Here is a 22,259-nt window from a genome sequence, read left to right on the forward strand (position 1 = left end):
CTTCTGTGGGCTGGACGAGCATTCGTTTGTCCTTGAAACCTATCAACCATCTCACAGGCACAGTGAAATATTTGCATGGAATTAATGACGTACAGTGAGCATTCCCACGAGAAACAAACGTTGTTGGCTTTCCACCCTTTACCAGTTTCCTGTGGTAATGAAAATCACATTTGCAGCTTTCAAGTTGATCTGTTTCAACTCCTCAGGGTCTGTGTCATCCTGTGATGCCTTCCTGAGTCTGTTCCAAAGCCATGGTCTGAAACCTGAGGCCATCTGTCCATGTGCCACTTCTGCTGAAGCCATGACTGTCGCAATCCGCAGGTATTTTTCACAGTGTTGGTGCTCTTGGTGTATGTTAACAGCTTTGATCAAATGTGCAAAACTGACCAGGCGGTGACAAGGGGTACTATCTAATTTTCTGCTTCATAAGCCGGAAAGTGAAAATGACTTTGTAAAGCAGTTTGAAGCATCTCATTTATTTTTCCCACTCTTGCCCTAAGTATAACTGATAAACTGAAATTTCACTTTAATTATTACCATATATGTGAATTGTTTCTTTTCCAGTCTTATTTTGTTCTTCAGAATCCTTAGTTAGCATCTTAGACTGGAAATAGACTGTTCTTGACTGTAGCTTACGTACCTATATATGTAGTACACCCTAGCTGATATATTAACTGATTAAAATTTACTTTTCCACCTGAGTGAAAGTTGACCATGCTTTGCACATGTGAATTTTGATTAATTTGGCATGTTATTGATAGAGAAAATGAGAATTTGTGTGTGAGTGTTAGCCAGAGGAAATTTCCTTCCCTACATACTCATACTTTTATCTTAATAACATTTAATTTGCCAAATTTGATGAGTTTATTTTGTTTTCAGACCTGGAGTTCCAGGGGCCCCTTTGCCAGGAAGAGCCATTCTCTCCATGAATGGATTGAGCTATGGGGTAATACGGGTCAATACTGAAGATAAAAATTCAGCACTGACGGTCCAGGATGTGGGACATGTAATGCCCGGGGGTGAGTTCTCAGGAACTCCATTCAGTTTGTCATAAAGATTTGTCTTTAGAGAGAGTAGAGCCTGATAAAATATGAGATCCAAAACCAAAATTTAATACTTAGTCACTTAATTTTTCAAAGCCTCTCTAATAGTTAGGTGATTCTAGTTATACCTACCTTCCAGCAGAATTGTAGGATTTAATTGTGAATGCTTCAGTTACAGTTGTTCACATGGAAAGCTAAGTACTGAGTGACCCTAAAATTGTCTGGTTTTCACTGTAATTGCCAAAACATTGGGGCAGGCAGAAAGTTAGAGTACACTGCTTCTTGTGCATGTTTGAGTTTGATCTAGGGAAGGGTAAATTAAGTTAATCTGTTTCTTTGAACTTCAATGAGTCACTGTCTTTAAAACCTCCAGTCTGCATCTATTGTATGTTTTATTTGCTGAATTTAGAAAATTATTTGTTTATTATCAGAGCTAAAAGATGGAAATTTCAGATATACTTATGTAGTATCAGATCTTTTCTTATCCTTCCTGTTTGGCATTCTTTCTTAATGCCACTCAGTAAATGCACGAGTTTCCTGGGTTCATAAGGACGAAGCTGTTTTTGTGAAGGTTTTCCAGACTGTCCCTTGACTGCACTTTTCTGTACACTAGGGATGATGTGTATTGTGAGACCCGATGGACCTCCCCAACTCTGCAGAACGGATGAAATTGGAGAAATCTGTGTCAGCTCCAGAACAGGAGGGATGATGTACTTCGGGCTTGCTGGTGTGACAAAAAATACATTTGAGGTACACAGTGTTACAGGTTCATGGGGAAAATGTTGGGTGAGGTCAGGGGGTCCCTAGGGCAGCTGCGTCAGCTGATGGGAAGTACCACGGTGTAGCGCTCAATTGTGTGCTCAGAGCCAGACCACTGGTTCCAGCCCTGTCCCTGCCACTCATTCACTGACCTCTGGCAAGTTGCTTAACCTCTCTGTGCCGTAGTTTCCTTCTCTTGAAACTGTGAGGAATCATAGCGTCTACCTCAGGACTGTTGAGAGAACTAAGTGAGTTAATGTTGATAAAGTGCTCAGACCAGCACCTGGCACACAGGAAATGCTGTGGTTTATCTGTTAAATATATAAAGAGTTTAAGAGGCTGCCCCAAAATTCACTCTGGTGCATGTGCCATGGTTTGGGCTGCATAAACCCCAGGATTTAATTCTGAGAGAGCAGTGAGGATGGGTCTGCCTCTCAGGAGTTGGCTCGAGCTAGCCCAGCTTGTAAAGATTGATGTAAACCAGAATGCCAGCTCCCTACTGAACCTGAAAGCCGATCCTGTCACGGGGGCAGATTGCTTCCATTATTCAGTCTTTCAGTCAGAGAAATATTTGTTGAGTACCGTCTGTGTGTCTGGCACTATTCTAGATGCACGTGGTATACATCAGGAAAACAAACAAAACTCCTCAGATAGCTCATATTCCAGTGGAAGTAGCACATCATTTTCCTGCAGGCAGTTCTGCATGTGAAGCTGAATTATAACGAAAGTTTGTCTAGTGAGCCTGGAAATCAGAGCAGGCATAATTAATTGTCTGTGTGTCATAATTGGGGTTAACCTGCCTCAGGGTACTTTTTAGGGAATGGAAGACTCCAGTGTACGGGCCATGTCCCCTTCACACTAGACAGGGCTCATATGACCTCTGCCTGTTTTCAGTTCTTTGAGCTTTCCTTTCCTATAATCTAGACTGGTGGTTCTCAGTCTTGGTATGGCAGAGCATGTCTGTCTACCATCCGATTTGAAAATCAGTGCATGTAGTTATATAATAATAGGTGTAAATAGCGGGAGAGTGTTATCTACATGAATGGTGTGGGGGCTGAAAAAGGTTAAGAACTCCTGGGCTGTCCATCATCTGTTTACACAGCCTAAGATGGTATAATATAAATTATAAAGTGTCTATTGTTACCATCATCTTCATCATCACTACTCCATTCCTGGCCTGGCTTCAAAGGTTGTGACCAGTTCCCTTTGATAGCAGTGGACATTCATAAACTCTTAAGGCATATGTTTACTGCCATCCCTCTGGTTTACTTTCACAGGGGACTAATTACCTCTGTTGAATGTATATTCATTTTACTAATTTAAATCTCACCTTATTTCTCTTACCTTTGAATGCTTGGACTACATATGTTTCCAATGTCTGAGTTTTTCTTCATTGCATTTTCCTTACGATGAACAACATCCTCGAGCAGGGTTTGATGATGCTAGTAGTATTTTATTACATGGCCTTTCCTGGGAGAGCAACTGCCTAGCCAAAATTCTCAGATTTAATACTGAATTGCTAGGTCCATAGTGATGAAGAAATTTTGAAATCTGCAGTATAAATTTAATGATAGTGAAGTAGAGTAAAAATCCTAACCAAAAAAGGAGAAAACTCTACTGCTTTGGTTTTGCAAATTAAAGTTTCTAATATTTTTCTCACTGAATTTTTATATTTAAACCTGGAGAGAATTTTCCAATGTGGTTAACATTTCACTAGGACTAAAGACCAAGTAATGACTGGTCAGAAAATAAAAGTGTATTTTAAAAATAAGCTCCTGGTGAGGAAAACTTTGTAGCACATATCAACACAGAGAGCTAATTTTCCATCTTCATCCCTTACTAGCCAGCTATTTGATATGAGGCAAATGAAACTCTCTGTGCCTTACTTTCTCATCTGTAGAATGAAAGTATTCATTCTGTTTCATACAGTTTTCTTAAGGATTAACTGGACAATATTTACACCTCTGTGTGGCACATGATCAGTATTTAATAGATGTTACCTTTTCTTATAATTGTTCCCTATATAAAAACAGAAATCTTAAAAATTAAAGGGAAAACTGCAATCAAATAGAAAAAAATAGACAGGACACATGGATAGACTATTCACAAAAGAAATACAAATGGCCAGGAAACAAAGGAAAAGAGATTCATCCATATTAGTAATAAAGAAATACAATTAAAATAATAGCAGGGTACCTTTTTTTGTCTACCAGATTGGCAAAGTTTAGAAAAACTGATAACATATAATACTAGCCAGAGTCTAGGAAAAATATTCTAATACAGCATTGCTGGAGTGTAAATTGCTATAGTAATTTTGTACAACAGCCTGTTAAAATGGAAAAGACTCATGCCTTTTGTATAAATGCACAGAAATATGTACAATAGTATTCAGTAAAGCACTGTTTGTAATAGTGAAAAATTAGAATGACCTATCTAGCCAGAAAGACTGGTTACATTCTAATAGTACTAACTCTGATGGTTTCCTGAGTACTGATCTGGTCCAGGCCATGAGTTTATGTCTGCAAATCTGTTTATATTCTTTAAAGCAAAATGAGAGGCACTGGGAGTTCCAATTTATGACCAAAGAAACTGAGGTTTAGAGAAGTCCAGGAAACCTGCCCAAAGTCCACATTACTAGTGAGTGGCGGAGCCAGAAATTGAACCTACATCTTATTCCAAGGGCTATATTACGCCATCCCCCATGTGATGGTTTATTATAGGACTCCTGTACAAAGGGAGCTAGATTGACTGTTACCAGCTTATAATAAAGGTATCCAAAATACATACATTATGTGAAATACATACATTATGTGAAATACATATATTATGTATATATAATACAGAATATGTGAAAAAAGCAAGTTGCAAAACAGTATGTGTAATATGATCCTTTTTTTAAAAAAAATTCTTATGTTAATACATGAATCTAAAAAAGTCCGGAGAGATAAACAGCAAGTTATACTTGTTATCTCCTAAGGGGGTGGGATTACTGGATTCACCATTTATATAATTTTAATTTTCAACAAGCATGTATTTAAAAGTCTTCTTTAAAAAGCTAAGATTTTTACTTTCTTCCTTCTGTCTTTTAAGGTGATTCCAGTGAATTCTGCAGGCTCCCCTGTTGGGGATGTCCCATTCATCCGGTCAGGATTGCTGGGCTTTGTAGGGCCGGTAAGTGATGGTTTCATGTTTGTTTTGGTGCATCTGTTCCAATTATTTGCAGTTTAGCTCACAGAACAAATTCTTATCGGTCCAAGAGTGTTACACGGCCACTTAACTTATGTTTAGAGCAGTTCCTGTAAAAGTGTCTAAAGTTAGTTAATGTTTATTACTTCCGTTACCCAAATTCATTTTATTCCATCAGATTAAGATATTATTTTTTATTTTCAAAACTCTTTTCATTTATTCTTGCTACCTTGCTTTGATTTGATTAAAATGTTTCAAATAAGTTAGAAGAGTTAGAAATAAGTTACTTTCAGTGGCAAAGGGAAACCATAATAAATAACGCAAAAAGCGCTTTCACACAGATTATTAGTACTACACCATGTGTAACAGAAAATTCTTTGAATGAAAACAATATGTTTTTCAGCATATGGTATTTACAGGCACTAGGTTTACAGAGAGAATTAGGATGCAAAACCTATTGTCAGAGAGTTCGCAGTTAGTTTCATGAGCCAATAAGGAAGGCAGAGAGCCAGAGCATGAAGCGCTTTGCATGACATAATGGGAGGTTTGGATTTTGTTTTGTAACTAATAGGCATCCATTATCATAGTTGAGCCCACACACCTCCATCCATGTCTAATTACCTTCTTACTCTCCTCCTCTTAACAGTTCAAGTTATATAAGAAAAGATCTGATTTTATTTTATTTCTTCCCCACCATTTATGGCTGGTTGTGGGAGTGACAGCATTCCCCTAAGAGAATTGCTCTCCTAGAAAGAGACATCTACAGCTACTGTCTTGACTTCTTCACTCAACACCGAGAAATTCTCAAAGCCCCAGCTCCATTCCACTATTGAGCCCCACAATGTAGCTTTAGCCATCACATCTGCATTCCAGGAAGCAGGATAGAGGACAGGGCACAGCCCTTAACATTATTCTCTTGAGGGTGGAGAGTATAGCTTAGTGGTAGAGTACATGCTTAGCGTGCATGAGGCCCTGGGTTCAATCCCCAGTACCTCCATTAAAGAATAAATAAATAAAAATATATAAACCTAATTACCTACCCCCAAAATTAAAAATACATAAATAAAACTTAAAAAAAAATTGTCCCCTTAAGGAAGAGTCCCTGGAGCTGCTGAGCCAACCCTTCTGCTTATATCTCGGTCTTCTGAACTAGTCACATGGCTACACATAGCTGCAAGGGAGACTGAAATGCAGTCTTTATTTTGGTCAGTCTTGCCCAGCTAGAAATTTTGTTACTATGAAAGAAATGCAGGGACATTGAGGGACTAGCAGTGACTGTCTTGTTGTCTTTATTTACTTCCACCATAGCACTTTCCAGACTGTTGGAAATGGCTGGTTCTCTTCTGTCTTCTGGGATGACAGTAGCTCCCTGAGACTAGAGGTTATGTCTTGCTTACATAGCCCAGTCGTTGTATGGCACTCCATTGTGCTTAGTAAATCCATGAGTGACATTCAAACAGAGATGACTACTGGATAACTGAATATATGCAAATGGTCCGAGAAATTTAGGAATTCTGTAACAAATGGGAAAAGTTAACTTATTGCAAATGAGTCTGGGAGAATTATTGATAATAATTATATGAAATAATAAATAATAGAATTATTTTTACAGTGATGCTTTTAGGGCATTGACAGCAGACTTTCCTGTAGCTCAGTTATTTTATTAAAAAGAAGAGGCCTCTATAATGTTCCTTAGACCTTTCTTCATTAACTTTAATCTTGCCAGATGGAAACATTACCCTTATAAATCTGAGACATTCATTCCTACATTAAAACTGTTTTAATCTTTTCCTGATTCCAGTGTTAAATGACCTACCAGCTTTCTGCATCCATCCTATAAATAACTATAGAAGATGAACTAATACATAATCGTGGCTGGGAAGATAAACTGGGCTCATGTGGCATCCTAGCTGCTTTCTTATAAAATTCCTCCCTAAGAATGAATATGAATGGAATCCCTTCTTATGAACTGTTAAGGCCCCATTAACTGAGAGATGCCACTGATTTCTGAGATGTTGAAATGTCAAACACTTAGAATCTATAAAATATGGTATTGTTTTCTTTCTTACGTTTTTGATGACATTTATTTCAAGGCTAGAGGTAAAATGTCTTTTTTACTATTTAAATTATGTAAATCATTGTTACCTTGCAGGGCAGCTTGGTGTTTGTGGTTGGAAAAATGGATGGGTTACTGATGGTTAGCGGTCGAAGACATAATGCTGATGACATTGTTGCTACTGGATTGGCTGTTGAATCAATAAAGACTGTGTACAGAGGAAGGTGAGTAGTATGAAATTCAGATATTCGCACTTGCAGTGGAATCTTAAGATACCGTTATTGGGTGATTTGTTTTCTGTAGATTCTCTTTCCAAGTGATAAGGTTGTTTTGGTTAAGCATAGCCAACCTGGGCTTTGAAGATTTATCATAAAATGTCTGGTTCTTTAGCTATAATTGAGAGGAATAAGATAATATCCTGTACTTCAGTTTTTAATTACTGTTTGTTGAATCCTGAGGACTAAGGAGATTCTAAAGCCTTGAATCTCCTACATCCCTTCAATACAGAAGTAGTCCCAGTCAGTCTAACTGGGATAGATGCTACTCTGTAGGAGTTTTGCATCTAAGAGTTGCTTCTCTTACTTGACTCTTAACTAAATTATTATACCATTTTAATGCAGAGATTGACATAGTACATAAGCGCAAATTTCAAATTCCATGAATGAAGTCAGTTAGATACCCTTTTTTCTTTGCTTATTAATTCAAGAAAAGGTATTTGATATATATTTGAGTCACTGATGTTAGTAGTTTACAATCATGGATATATATCTTTAAAGCAATCTTGGTGTACCTTAGTTTTGGAAGAAATTAGAAAAATTAATGAAACTAGTTAGAGAACCAGTTCCTGAAAGGTGTGGTTTTTTATAATGGTGTGACTTCCTAAGAGATGTAAACTCTACAGGGTGCAGTTATATCCCCAGCACTCAGCACAGCCCCTGGAACACAGTAGGTAGGTGTTCAGTTAATATATGTGGATGGAAGGCAGGAAGGGAGGGAGATGGCCCGGCTTGCTGGCACACTCAGCTCTCCATTGACTTCCCATTATTTCATACATTCATTCAGCAAATATTTATTGGGTGCCAACTGCTTGCCACTGTTCTAGATGCTCAGGGGTGGCAGTGAACAAAACAGGCCAGGTGTCTGCCCTGGGGAAGCCCACATTCTCACTGGGGGAACAGAAGGTAACCACGTAGGGAACTAGGTAACAGGTGAGCTGGTGAGGAGCGCCGTGCAGGTATGACACACAGGGTGGGGGGGGGGGGGTGCCTGCGGGTCTGTGTGGGGTGGTCTGGGAATGCCTCACCAGTAAGGGGACGTTCGAGCGGAGACCTCACTCAGAACATCCCCCACCCCCGGCCGACCAGGTCCGCGGTGAGCACCCGGGCTGGGTCTGACCTCTCCCCACCACTCTCTGCTTCACCACTCTGCTCCAGGCACACTGGCCTTCTTGCTGTTCCTCAAACCTGCCAAGCTCGTTCCTACCTCAGAACCTTTTCGCTTTCCGTTCCTTCTGCCCGGAAACCTCTTCCTCCAGATCTTCGCGCGGCTCGCGTCCTCACCTCATTCAGGTCTCTGCTCCAGTGTCCGCTCCTCAGGGAGGCGCTCCCCAGCCACCCCGCCTTCATAGCACGCCCCCCGCACACCGCTGCGCCCCCCGCCTTGGTTTCCCCTAGTGTATATTACCACATGACATTATTTTACATTTATTTGTTTGTTCTGTCTCTGACACGCAAGCTCCACGAAGACAGGGACTGTCTTATTTATTGCTACGTCCCAACATTCACTACAGTGGTGCTTAATACATGTTTTTTGAGTCCTCGTTTTGATGGTAATGATTGTGACATTTTCTTTTCTAAACTACTCATTCCTGGGCACTGTGGTGGGGATGTCTCCTCTCTGTAATTCCAACTGAGCAAAGCAAATAGGACTGGTTGTGAAGGGAGTCCTGATGTGTTTGATCTGTCTCTCTTAGAATTGCTGTGTTTTCTGTGTCTGTATTTTATGATGAGCGCATCGTGGTGGTTGCGGAACAAAGACCCGACGCTTCCGAGGAAGATAGTTTCCAGTGGATGAGCCGTGTGCTGCAGGTGAGCACACCTGGGGTCTTTGTTGGGGCAGTCGGCGTTGTCGTCAGAGGTGGCAGCAGCCAATATTTATTGGCTAGCACCCAATAAATATTTGCTGAATTTTTCTTCAATGGACCACTTACACCACCTTATTTTTTTCCTTCCAGTCACTACTCACGTATTCTGGGTACTGTTAGCAAAATTAGATAACTAATACCAGGCCTCCTGGTGGCCCACATAGTATTTTTCTGGTCAGGTTGCCAAAAACAGTTGAATTGACTTGGCGCAGCAAGTTCTTTCATTTTTTTGTGCCTGAGCATTTACTGCTTACGAACATTTTAACTGTCCAAATGTGGAACACACCTTTGACAGTAATCAGTCCCCATGTCAACAGTTGCAGTCTTATTACATGCTTTAAGTGGTGCCTAAAGTGCAGAGGATCCAGGGAGGTATAAGACCTTGCTCTTACTTGGCGGGAGCTTTGCTGTGGAGTTAGAGATCTAGGTGAAATAAACCACTAATGGAGGAGGAAGAGTTGGGCTTAGTGTAAGGGGTATGTTTCTAGAGAGAGCAGGCTAAAATGATGAAAAGAGCCTGGTGTTCATTTAGAATCATACCGTGAACCCCAGCTCCACTCCCTACCACATAAGTGCTTTAGGCAAGTTACTTAACATCACTGAGTGTAGTTCCTAATCTGTAAAGTGGGGATAAAATTATCTATATTACAGAGCTGTTGAAAGAATTAATTGATGGTAATTAGATAATGAATTGAAATATTTAGTGCCTGCATTCAGTAAAAGATGATGGCGATTATGTTTAACATAAAATAGAATAATCATATGCCTAATCTCCAGTGAGGAGTTTATAGAGAGGCCCATCTATCTTAAGTAACATTCCCTTCCACTCTGTCACCTCACTCTTCTGTATTTTTCTAACTAGTATTTATCAGCATATATGTGTTTATATTTATTGTTTTCTGCATCCACTGTAATATAAGCCTCATGAAGGCCAAGACTTTGTCTCTCTTGTTCCCTGCTCAGCCCCCAGAATCAGACAGCATCAGGCCAGCACATCATCAGAGTAGGCTCAGTAAATATTTGTTGGATAAATAAATGGTCCAAAGAAAGCATGGACTATCCTTGCCATAGCAACTTCTGTGTGTTGACAGTGTTCCCAGCGTCAATGACTTGTCTGCTTGGTGCTCATATATAACTTGTCTGCTTGGGGCATTTGGATTTCTTTACTGCCAGCCAGTAGTAGTGTTGTGGAAACGGTGCAAGCATGAGGTGAGTGATAGCACTAGGTGACTTTTAAGATCTCTTCCTATCCGCAAGGTCTGTGGTTCTCAATTATCAGCTGGTATAGCACAAGCTGTTGGTAGTGGAAAATCAGAGAAAAGAAAAAAATCTACTGAAGCTGAACTAGATAGAAGAAACTACGAAGAAGGGGGGATTGGGTGATCTGGGAAAGATGACTACGAATCATACCTGCAAAGAGAATGTTTATTCATATTTTCAAACAAACTGCTTATTTCATCCAGAAAGAACTTTGGGGAGTAGTGGTAGGATCTTGCGGTGAATTATGCATTTTTTTCCTGTTACAGGAAGCAAATTCCCCAAGATATTTGTTATTTTTCCCTGGAAACCAACTATAGGAATTAAATACAGTGCTAACTCCCTAACCCAAATCCCTGTTAAAGTCATTTGGGGTGATCTGGGCATGAAATAAGAGGGCATTATTTCCTCTGTAGCTTCTCAGCTCGGGGCATTGGATGCCTAGGAGAACAGTAAGAACACCATCTGCTCTGGTAGTTTGGAGCCCAGAGGTTTTTTCATTCCAGGTCTGTGTCTGATATAAACTAAACACCTAACTCAGCACCTTCTAAGGAAGTTGGTCAGTAGGCGACTTACCAGATGGATGTTTTCAGTGGGGAACCCAGGCTACTCGTAGTGCATTTGCTGACTTCTTGTATTTTCTAAGTTACCAGAGACTTAGGGACTCTTCCAGACTTCCCGTTTTCCCAGCTGTTTCTGCTGGTCAGTAGGAGAGTCTGAGGAATGTGCTTTTCAAGTTTATTCCTTTGCCTTTTTAAGTCATTTTAATGAAAGGCCTTGTCCATCTTTTATGACTTCTGGTCCATTCTTCTTCTCAGGTTGTTATCTCCTTTTCAGTAAGACTTGTGGGTAATACAAAAGAACCTGCGTAACTGCTGTGTTTGGAACTGGTATTGGTAGTTGGTCAGTTGGTTTTAAAAGGTGGTGGGCGCAGAAAACCATAAAAATGAGAAATTCTTCAAGTATTAAATTTTAACACAGAACATATAAATGTGCCTTCACTTAATATAGAGTAGTGTGAGTGTGAGTACACCAATTTGAGTTCCAGGTCAACTTGCTTCTATTAACTCATCCAAACTCATTGTCTTTGGTTTCTGGTTTCATTTCCTTTAAGTTAGACTAGAACGTGAGTATTAGAAACTAGAATACGTAATCCTTATTACCTTTTAGAATTAACTTGCCCATTCTTACCAACAGTAGTTTTTTTAGGAACTCACCTCTAATGAGTCTTTCCAAAGCTTAGCTCTTTCTCTTGTTTTGCATTCATATTTTATCAGTTGACATAATAGTTAATTAAATAATAGGAGCACAATAACAAGAATAGCTGGTGGAAAGATGTGGAAGCAGGCAGAGCTGACGCTCAGTGAGCGCGCAGGTGGGCGGCTGGGAGCAGGGGTGCCCCGGGAGCTGGTGGCCTCCAGGGCTCAGTGTGCGGTGGGCCTCAGATGTTTTGCAGAGGAGAATCCTGGTAACCTGGAGAACCACTTAAACAAGGGCTTACTTACAGAGCTTCTGTGTGTTTATAATAAAAAGACGGCCTCTGTTTAATTGAGCCATGTTGGAAAGCTAAAATGTTAAAAGAACTAAAACAAATTTCTAGGTTTTTGGACATTATCACTCAAGAGAGAACATATTGAGGCTTGTGAACCAGTATCCACCTCTGTCCATTTAGATGGTATCTCACCCCTGTGCCATCTCTGGAAGAACTAGGTACCTTTAGATGTGAGATCTTAATACTCTACCAGAGTCTAGACCTAGAATGGATAAAGAAAAAGCCTAGAATAGAATAATGGATTATGTTAGACGGATGCCAAATGTTATAAAATTAATCTCACTGAATGTTTTATTTCTATATTTTGTATTTTTCTAGGCAATCGATAGCATTCATCAAGTGGGGGTTTATTGTCTTGCTCTGGTGCCTGCCAATACATTGCCCAAAACTCCATTGGGAGGGATCCATATATCTCAGACAAAACAGCTGTTTCTGGAGGGATCACTGCATCCTTGCAATATCCTCATGTGCCCACATACATGCGTGACCAATCTGCCAAAACCCCGGCAAAAGCAACCAGGTAAGGTGCTGGCTTTGAAGTCGTGACATTAAAATTGTAACTTTAAGAAACTGGTTTCTTTCAGCATGATTCTTTTCTCTAGAGTTAGACTTTACAAAGATTAATGAGTAACATGAGAATAGTATCAGCTGACGAAAAGCAGAGAAGATTGAGATTTTGGAAAATAGCTTCTCCAGGTTTACTGTTGACTCCCCCTTCTGAGTAATTCTCAGTAGGGTGCCTCTAGAGAAAAAAAAAACAAATACTCAATTTCATCTTTTTGCCTCATTTCTGAACAGACCTAGGTTATAAGGCTGAGTAGGAGACGAAAGGCAGGAGTAATTGATGGTCAGTCATGTTAAAATGTCTGTTCAGTCCAACATGAAATCATTAAGTTTTATTGATGCTTTTCCCATTTTAATTGAGAAGTTAATGAGAGCCTCCTAGTTTCTTGTTTGCCTGGAAACACACAAAAGCCAAAATGTGGTCTTTACAGATCATGTAGCTACCACATACACACACACTCACACACATATACACATATACACACACATACACATACTCTCACACATACACACACTCACACACACACATGCACACTTTGTACATTAGCCTCCAAATGTGTTGGGAAAAGAAGATAAAAGTGGGAAGATTAGGAATGCAAAAGGAAGTGGGGCATTTAGTTATGTTTCTGTAAGACCGCTTTTGCTGAAAGGTAAATATGATGTATAATAAAATATAAGGTAAGCCTCTGACTCTAGGATATTTTTATTAGGATATTAAAATGTTAATATACTCTACTTTGTAGTAATTACGTCAGTGGTCTGGTGGCTGAAGATCATATCACAGTTGTTTATCTAGATGTTGTTTTCAACTCACCAACTAACCTCATCTTAGTAACAGTGTGTATAGAGCTAAAGTATATGTGATATTCATCAGTTTCTGCTCGTGGAAATAAGAGTTTATGGAGACTAATATTCTAAAGGGGCAGTTAGAATTAAATTTGTACATTACTAGTCAAGAAATATTTAAAAAGAAGTATCTTCATATTACCTGCCTAAGTATCTGACAGACATGTAAAACATACAAATCCTTCTCCATCTCAAATTCTGTTATACTGAAGTCATATATTTATTTCTCATATAAGTAAAATCCTATTTTAAATAACATTTAATCTAGGATCCCTTTAACAAAACTTCTGTGTCAGTAGATACTTAAAAGATGCTACTTAGAGATGTGGTAGATGCCTAAAACATTGCTTTTGTTAGCCAGGTTTCAGGCATTTTTACTAAATGATAAAACGTGTAAAAAAGACTTAGTCCTAAACCCCCATCAGCATAGCATCCACCTGTCTGATGAAAGCATTAGGTTTGGATTCTGTATTTTTGCTATCTGTTGTGATTGTCTGCTGAAATCTGAGTGGTATGCATATGGTTCGGACCAAAGCAGTTTGAAAATCATGGCGTGGATGGAGCAGAAATGATGTGGGGATAGCATGATAGGTTGGTGTTTAAAAAGAATACAGGAGCGTGGGGTTGGGTATATAGGAAGGAAGAAAGGAAAGCAGAGGAAAAGGAAGATAGAAAGTGTCAGGCAGCCCAGTGACAAAAATCTCACTGAGATGCCTATTAAGCTATGTGTAAAGAATGGGGCTGTGTTAGGACTGATTTTGGCTGCAGGTTTCAGAAAAACATAACAGCTGCTTAAACAAAAGACAGGTTGATTTCTTTCTCAGGTAGAAGAAATCTGGATCTAGAAGTCCAGGGCTAGGATGGCGGATCCGCAATCACTGTGGTTCCAGCTTCCTACCTTTTTGCGCTGGCATTGCTATCTGTTAACTATTGCTGTACAAATGCTGTATAACAAATAACCCTAAAACTGGGTGGTTCAAGATAAGAAGCACTTATTTTTCATTCGTGGAGTGTAGATCTGCTGAACGTGGTGGGGATCAGCGGGCCTTGGCGTGGCTCCAGGCTGTAGGTTGGGTTCAGAACTGTTCCATGTGTCGCCTCATCATGGCACCAGTAGCTACCTGGGCCATATTTTCCTCAAGGCAGATGGCAAAAGCAAGAAGGCAAGCCAAGCCACACAAGCATATTTAAAGCTTCTGTTTGTTTCATGTTTCCTAACGTTTCATTGTCCAAAATAAGTCAGACCATGCCCAGAGTCAGTGGAGCAGAGAGGGATATACTCCTCTCATGTAATCAGAGCAAAGAAGACTTGTAAGAAAGTAAAATGATCTGCCACAGCCAGCCTTAACATACTGCCTCAGAGCCCCTGACCTCCAGCCATCAATTCTGCATTCCAGTTAGCAGGCGGGAGAAAAAGACAGGGAAGGGAGTACCCTACCTCTTTAAACATATTTTCTAGAAATTGCACTATCACTTCCTTTTACCTATTATTCTCCCATACTAAAGAATATAGTCTTTATTCTAGGCATTTGTCTAGCTGAAAAATGGGGGTTGTGTTTTTAAGGAAAAGAAGAATAGATAACTGGGACTGATGACTAGTCTTTGCCACTAGAAATTTGCAGAATTTTGTGGGGAAAATAAGACATATTTACAGGTACTGCAGTGTCTACAGTTAGCCTCCTAGATGTTACTGCTTTCCGTAATCTTTCATTTCCTTTGACCCATAGATTCAAGAAGTGCACACAGGAGGATCTCACAAAATTACTGCTGAATTATTTTTGTCCTTTTAAATTAGTCTGAAAAATTCACTTTTTAAAATCTCATGCCTTTATTAACTTTACAGTGTGAGTCCAGGATTGGACAGTGTACACAGTCACATACACTCTGGGTCCCTGCCTTAGTAAAAAGGCTGTCTCCAACATGATATATATGTAACTGATTATGTAGTCTCTTGGGAAAGAATTTTGCCTATCATACTTAAAATTTCAATGGACAGACACATTGTAGATGAAAACCATTCAGCGTAGTGTTGGAGTACTTTGCCCTTTAGGGTTTTGTTTGTTTTTTTAAAATTTTTCATTTTGAGATCATTTCACTTACAGAAAAGTTGCCAAATAGTGAAAGAATACCCTTATATTCTTTACCCCGCTTCTCTAAATACTTTAAAGTGATTCTGTGATTTAAGTGTTTTTGTTCCACCCATTTCAGTACATTCATGATCAACAGATTTTGGCAATAAGCATTGGTTAATAACAATCTAAGCATGACATCAGCATTATTCGAAACTCAGCTGGCATTAAGTTTTGATATGTTTTAGCCATCTTCTTAGTTTGATACACTGGAGTTTTCATCTTTAAGTGACCATCAAGAAAGGCATACAGTGTTAAGTTACCCTATAATCTTTCCAGTAAATTCCTTCTAAACTTAAGTTAGCCTAAATGGATTTCTGCTGCTTGCATCAAACTGTCCTATCTAATAAGCCAGCATTTCCTGCTGTCTTTCTAGGTGTTGTTTGGTTTTGGTACTGACCAGACATAGTTTATTAAGAAAAATGAACCAAACTTGGAAGTCAGGCAAAGGTAGGGCAGCATGTTCTCTTAGAGACATAGTAGATTAGAACATTGTTTGACAGGCCCACCCAAAGATTATTTAATTGTCTATATATAAGGAATGTGCCGTTGATTGACTTAATACTTACTGTAAATTAAGGCCTATATTCTGTGAAGTTGCACGTTAACTTCTAGACTTTTGTCTGGCAGAGATGCAAATCATTATTTTCTGATAGAAAACATAACTCAGAGGTAAGGGTTTCATTGCCCTGTAGAACATTAACTAGTTTTATATCTCATCTTTGAATCTGACATCCACATTCTTTTTTCCATTGCCTATGCAACCCTTGTTCTAACAATCATCTTCTGAATCAACTTTCCATCCTGCTGATTACAGCATTAATGAGAAGAAATGGTCTTCATGTGTTTGTATGAAAATCATATTTTCAACTTTTTGGTAGTTACAGGTTGACATGCCACATGCACACACAAAATTATTTGAGAATAATGATAGCTCCAATTGAGCTGAATGATCATTTGTGAACACAAGGCAGAAGTCAGAACGTTGATACAAAACAGAAAATATGAAAGGATTTCATTTTGCTTAGAGAAAAAATTATTTTCCTCTTCTCCCTTATATAGTTCTAGAAAGCTGATTCACTCAGAAATATGAACTCAGAGAATACTGTCTCTTAAAATCTAAGATAAATTTTCACTGAAGATCTGGTCATTCAGAGTTATGTTAACTATCTTCAAGTCCACGCTATTTCACCCAGTTCTTTGGGTGAAAGTAAATCTAGGCAAAGAAGCATAAGAATATTAAATAGACTGTGAAACCACCCAAAGCAGCTGAAAACTAACTGTAAGTTACATGAAACTGATTAAAAAAGTAGGTAATTTCCACAGGAATATCTGACTTTAGTCTTCACTGCATTATTGATACATCAACATAGAAATAAAAGCAAGGAGTGAGAACGACCAAATCCCATAACATTTGTAATGTAGGACCAATGTGACGTTTTTGAAAACCACTAGACAGCTCCCTAAAGGAAGGGGAGTGTGTGTATGTGTATGTGTATGTGTGTGTTTCATAGTGGTAAAAGTTGGGAAAGAACAACGGGTAGGAAAGGAAATAAGGATACCACCGTTCTGAGTGTTACTGTATGCCCTTCTCTAGCAGAAGTCTTCAAAAGACTTTTTGAAGAGTCCAGGCCAGTTGTCTCATAGAATGTCCCACAATCTGGATTTCATTACACATTAAAATAAAGCCCTTCTGATATTCCTGATGAGCTCATGCTGAGTCCTCATAGATGGAAGGTTTCTTTTCAGACCAGATATTCATTATTGTTAAACCTGCTATTAGGGTTTTATCCATGATTGGGGCAGATGAAATTGTTTATCAGTAGGAACCCCATGCAACCAACTGCCACCTCCTCAGAGTGGAAACTTCCCTATACCCAGTCCTGCTACCCCCTGTCCCAAAACCTCATCTCTCCTGTGGTCCTATTTTCCTTCTCTCTGTCACTTCCTGCTACCTGACATAATTTATTTGAGTATGTGTTTATTTGTTGCCTTTCCCTGCCAGAATGCAAGCTCTGTGTCTTGTTTGCTACTGTGCCCCAGTGCCTGGAAGGATGCTCAGTCAGTATTGTTGAATTAGTGTTTGAACCTGCTTTAGTCAGTCTGGAAATGCTTAAGGGGAGAGGAGGTATGTAGCTTGAATCACCATCTCCAGAGAGTTGATTTTGGCTTTTACTTACAGGTGTAGGCCCTGCTTCTGTGATGGTTGGGAACCTGGTTGCAGGAAAACGCATTGCACAAGCTGCAGGAAGGGACCTTGGGCAAATTGAAGAAAATGATTTAGTGAGGAAGGTAAGTGTTCCAGAAGTGTTGATTTTTATAAGCAAGTCAAGGACAGAACCTACACTTCAGATAACAGACGGGAGAGATGCACTGTCTAGCTTTTTAAAAGTTGCTAACCCTGATTCTTTTTTTTTTTTTTTTTTTTTTTGCTTTATGATCTCAGCACCAATTTCTGGCAGAGATTTTACAGTGGCGAGCCCAGGCAACTCCTGACCATGTACTCTTCATGCTGTTAAATGCCAAGGTATTAAAAATTCAATTCTATATCTAATCAGCTGGATATTGTGAGTCTCTTAGGCACTCTTGATTTCTTTCTTTCATCAGAAAATTTCTGTTGTCAATTCTGAGGAAGGATTTATTGCTTTCTCCTTGTTTTGAATTATGAGGATAAATTATACAATCACTTCAAGGTTGAAATGAAACCTGGAATGTTATTCAATAATGTCTCTTCTTTTGTTACAATCAAGTCATCTTTATTCAGTTCTGATAGGAACAGTAGGGACGGTATGTAATTACATAGATCTCCAGAAGTACAGAATGCATTGTCATGTAATTTTTTTACCCAATGTGACTTTTAATTCTTTTATTTCCACTAGAAATAAAATGACTTTAGATCAACATTTTAAAAACCAGAGTTATTTTTAGTACATACTTAAATGATACATAAATGATTATTGCTAACATAAAAAGCAAATTATTCAATAGTCCATTTAACTACTGCTTCCTAATGGATGGTGCACCAGAATATTGTATTTTTTAAGTTATGCATTCTGTGGGAGTCTTTTGAGATTTGTTTGTTTTAGTGGCTGAGTCAGAAGCTACAAGTACTATAACCATAGCATAGAACAGTATTTCTCACCAGCAGGGGAAGACTAGAGGGCCTGTCAGAATCTCTTAGGGGCTTACCCAAATTGCCCCCTTCTGCCCCAGCCCCCTAGGTTCTGAAATTGATACACACACTCACACAACTTTGAGAATTTATGCAGTGATAGAACTTGAGGCAAAAATGCTGTGCATCTTAGTGATAAGTCTTTAAAAATCTTAAGAAACATTGCTCTATGGGAGAAAACTTTAGGACTTCCTTCTTCGACCTCTACATGAAATGGGCTTCTCTTTGAGCCCGTGGATTGACTTGGGTCCTTCCATTTTAGTCAGAAGATGTCAGTCCAGTTTGTTCCCCACTCCACTCCCAAGGTTGGCTACAGTTAAAGTTATGGCCCCATAAAGTCAAACTCCAAATTATTTGATAATGAACATAAGCTTAAATTTGCTTCTTGGTTACAGAAATAATATATATATATGGATGACTAAAGGACATGTAGTCTATTTATTTTTCTGCATATTCTAACATTTTACCCTGGATTAGCCCAGATCACCAGACAGCTTAGGAACCATATGGCATTGCTCCCTCATGCCCAGGAAACGGTCCTTGCTAAGTTGAGTTTGCTGCCATACCATGGACCAAAAAGAAGGCTATTGTAAGAAATGGCCTTATGAATTTAACCCTGATTTTAGCCAAAGGAATATTATTCATTTCAGTTTTATAAGCTTAATGTCCAGTAGTAGATAAATTGGCTGACTAAATTATGGCATGTAAACATGATGAAGTACTATGCAGTCATTCAAAACAATGTTATAGAAGAATAGTTGATGACCCAGAAAATATTCATAGTGTGGAAGTGGGAAGAATAGGACATAAAACTTTAATAATAATTGAGTAGTTACTGAAGACCCTGTTCTGGGTGCTTTATATTTCACAGTTCATTTTAAGGTTGAGGAAATGGAGGCACAGAGACATAAAATCACATACCTGAGGTCACAGGGCCTTAAGTGGTAGGACTAGGAAATTAGCCCCTTCCTTTGAACCCAGACTGGCTTCAAGCCCACATTCTTAGCCAGTGGACTACCAAGCCTCTGGTATAGTATACCTTTTTTTTAATTTTAATATTGTGTGTGAATTTATATGTAATATGTAGATTTTTCCATTTTTTAAAAGCCAGGAAAATATACACCCAGATGTTTAATAGTGTTTGTGTCTTACTTGTAGCCACTCATCCATATTTTCCATGTTTTCTGTATTGAACAGGTACTACTTTATATTAATAAAATTTTAAAGTTATTTTTAACAGCTCAGTAAACTTGCTTTTATGGTGAGTTTTTTTGAGTTACAAAGTTACAGTAATTAAGATAGTGTGGTACTGGCATGATAGACAAATAACAATTCGGTTTTATCTGGTCAAGTTGAAAGTAGGCATACCCCATGACCCAGCAGTTCCACTTCTAGGTCTACACCTGACCAAAATGCGTACGTTTGTGCACTAGGATACATGTATGGGAATGGATTGTCCATCAGTAGTAGAATGGATGAATAAATTATCATGTTCATATAATTAAATCCTATTCAGCAATAAAATCTAATGAGCTATATATACCTAGGCGCTACAGCATAGATGACTCTTAACAGAATGTTGAGAGAAAAGCAAAGCTCAAAAACACGTATGTATGAGGCAGGGTGGGAATAGACTGGTGGTAGAGCACATGCTTAGTAGCGTGCCAAGGTCCTGGGTTCAGTCCCCGGTACCTCCATTAAAAATACGTAAATAAACCTAATTACCCCCCCAAAAAACAAAACAAAAGAAAACAAATTTTAAAAAGCAAAAATACACGTGTACAGTGCTGTTCTTTGAACATCAAATATTTCATTGGTGGTAAAAATATAAAGAAAAAAGAATCAGCCATCAGTATTAAGAAGTCACGGTAGTTGTTCCCTCTGGAGGGAAGGTGAGGGCTGGTGGGAGCACCTGTTGGGGTGCTTTTGTGCTGCTGGCAGTGGTCTTTTTCATGTCCTGCTGGTTCTTACACAGCTGCTTGTTTTATAATTTTTATAATCAAGCTGCACATTTGTATCTCATGCATTTTCTCATTTGTGTGTTATACTTACAAAAGAACAGGGGCTCAAAAAGCCAAGCTTAGGGAAACTTGAATTAACAATAAGGATACTTATGAAGACCCGAAGGAGAAATTATTCTCAGGACCCTGAATAGTTGGCCATCTTCTAATCTGTTAATCTTTTATTGTTAGCTAATGGGCTCTGTTTCCTTGTTACTGTTTTTGTTTACATCTTTGCTGCTCCGAGCCAAACTTGTGTTTTATACACAGCAAATGTACTTGACCACAGACCAGCGTCCTGACCTCCCTCCTGCCCTCATCCTGCTTTTATTTCTTTATTTTCCCTCTGCTCTTATTTCTTCATTTAAATAAAAAATTCCTATGTATTCTTAAGGCTACCTTAAATAAGACTGTAAATACCTATGTTTGATTTAAGTTAATGTTGCTGTTCCCTAAGTACCTTCAAACCTTGGAAAAGAAAATACCACACGTATCTTTTGGTGCTTGGGAGTTCTCACTGAATTTGGTAACTTGCAAAAGATAATCTACCAAGGCACAAGCCTTTCATACACTGTCAAATTGGCTGCATTTGTTACTGTTTTACTTCCTTACTGAACTTCGACTTGCTTATACTTCTATTTCAAGGGAACTACAGTGTGCACAGCCAGCTGCCTTCAGCTTCATAAGCGAGCAGAGAGGATTGCGGCAGTTCTTGGTGATAAGGGACATCTGAATGCAGGAGACAACGTGGTGTTGCTCTATCCACCTGGTACGTGTTGGATCGGTAGACTAGACAAGCTCATTACTAGCCTACAAATTTTAGGAGGACAGGAGCTCAGGGCCGCCATACATGACCACATGGGCTGTGCGTGTCCCAATTCTGAATACCATGCACATAGGCTCATCAGGGGGTGGACCATCCTCCCCCCTCCCCAACTTTCGCCCCCCACCCCCAGAGTTGTGCAGTGCCAGGGCTCTGCTGCCACTGAATCTGTGGTTTACTCTTGTATTTCCACTGTTAGCTCAGTGCCTGGCATGATGGTAAACACTGAATGAATGAATGAAGATTTCTTGACTTTTGGAAACACTCAAAAGAGACAATTATTTCTAGGAATGTTCGGGAATGGGACCATTTCCCAAAGCATGTCGTCCGTGAACTCTGACTTCACATTCTCCACATCATAACTGGTGCTTAGTGTCGCATGATTATGACTGCATTCATCTTCGATGTTCTAGTTTAATTTAGCAACCTTCTCCTTACAGCAAGAGGGACTCAGAATTATTGAATGACAGTTTGGTGTAACTATTCAAAATTTTAGGTGAAATGTTTGAGTTGTACCTTTCTTTATTTTTCTACCACCTAACACACTCATGGATCCAGCCTTCTGTGGTCTTTTATCCCCTTAACCTCATTTTACTCTGTGATTCTTACTATGCTATTTTATTTACATTGATACTAAGATTTCTTAGACGGTGCTCTGGTACAGGAAATCCTCCAACTTTATTCCTGGGGGGTTGTCTTCCACCTGCCCATTACCCACCTGGTGATGGA

At 39.1% G+C, this 22,259-nt stretch overlaps 1 protein-coding gene across 3 annotated transcripts in view; it reads left to right on the forward strand.

Annotated features, from left to right (window-relative positions):
• Positions 1-22,259, forward strand: part of DIP2B (disco interacting protein 2 homolog B) — a 194,891-nt gene that overhangs the window by 152,495 nt on the left and 20,137 nt on the right. For all 3 annotated transcript variants that reach the window (XM_031462583.2, XM_031462586.2, XM_031462584.2), the window contains 10 exons: positions 207-321; positions 880-1,019; positions 1,657-1,793; positions 4,893-4,973; positions 7,141-7,268; positions 9,017-9,131; positions 12,315-12,516; positions 17,718-17,827; positions 17,982-18,062; positions 21,353-21,476. In XM_031462583.2, coding sequence (XP_031318443.2) covers positions 207-321; positions 880-1,019; positions 1,657-1,793; positions 4,893-4,973; positions 7,141-7,268; positions 9,017-9,131; positions 12,315-12,516; positions 17,718-17,827; positions 17,982-18,062; positions 21,353-21,476 — 1,233 coding nt within the window. The remainder of the gene's footprint in view (positions 1-206; positions 322-879; positions 1,020-1,656; positions 1,794-4,892; positions 4,974-7,140; positions 7,269-9,016; positions 9,132-12,314; positions 12,517-17,717; positions 17,828-17,981; positions 18,063-21,352; positions 21,477-22,259) is intronic.

Source organism: Camelus dromedarius, chromosome 11 (assembly GCF_036321535.1).
Source record: "Camelus dromedarius isolate mCamDro1 chromosome 11, mCamDro1.pat, whole genome shotgun sequence".
In the NCBI taxonomy this organism is placed as follows: domain Eukaryota; kingdom Metazoa; phylum Chordata; class Mammalia; order Artiodactyla; family Camelidae; genus Camelus; species Camelus dromedarius.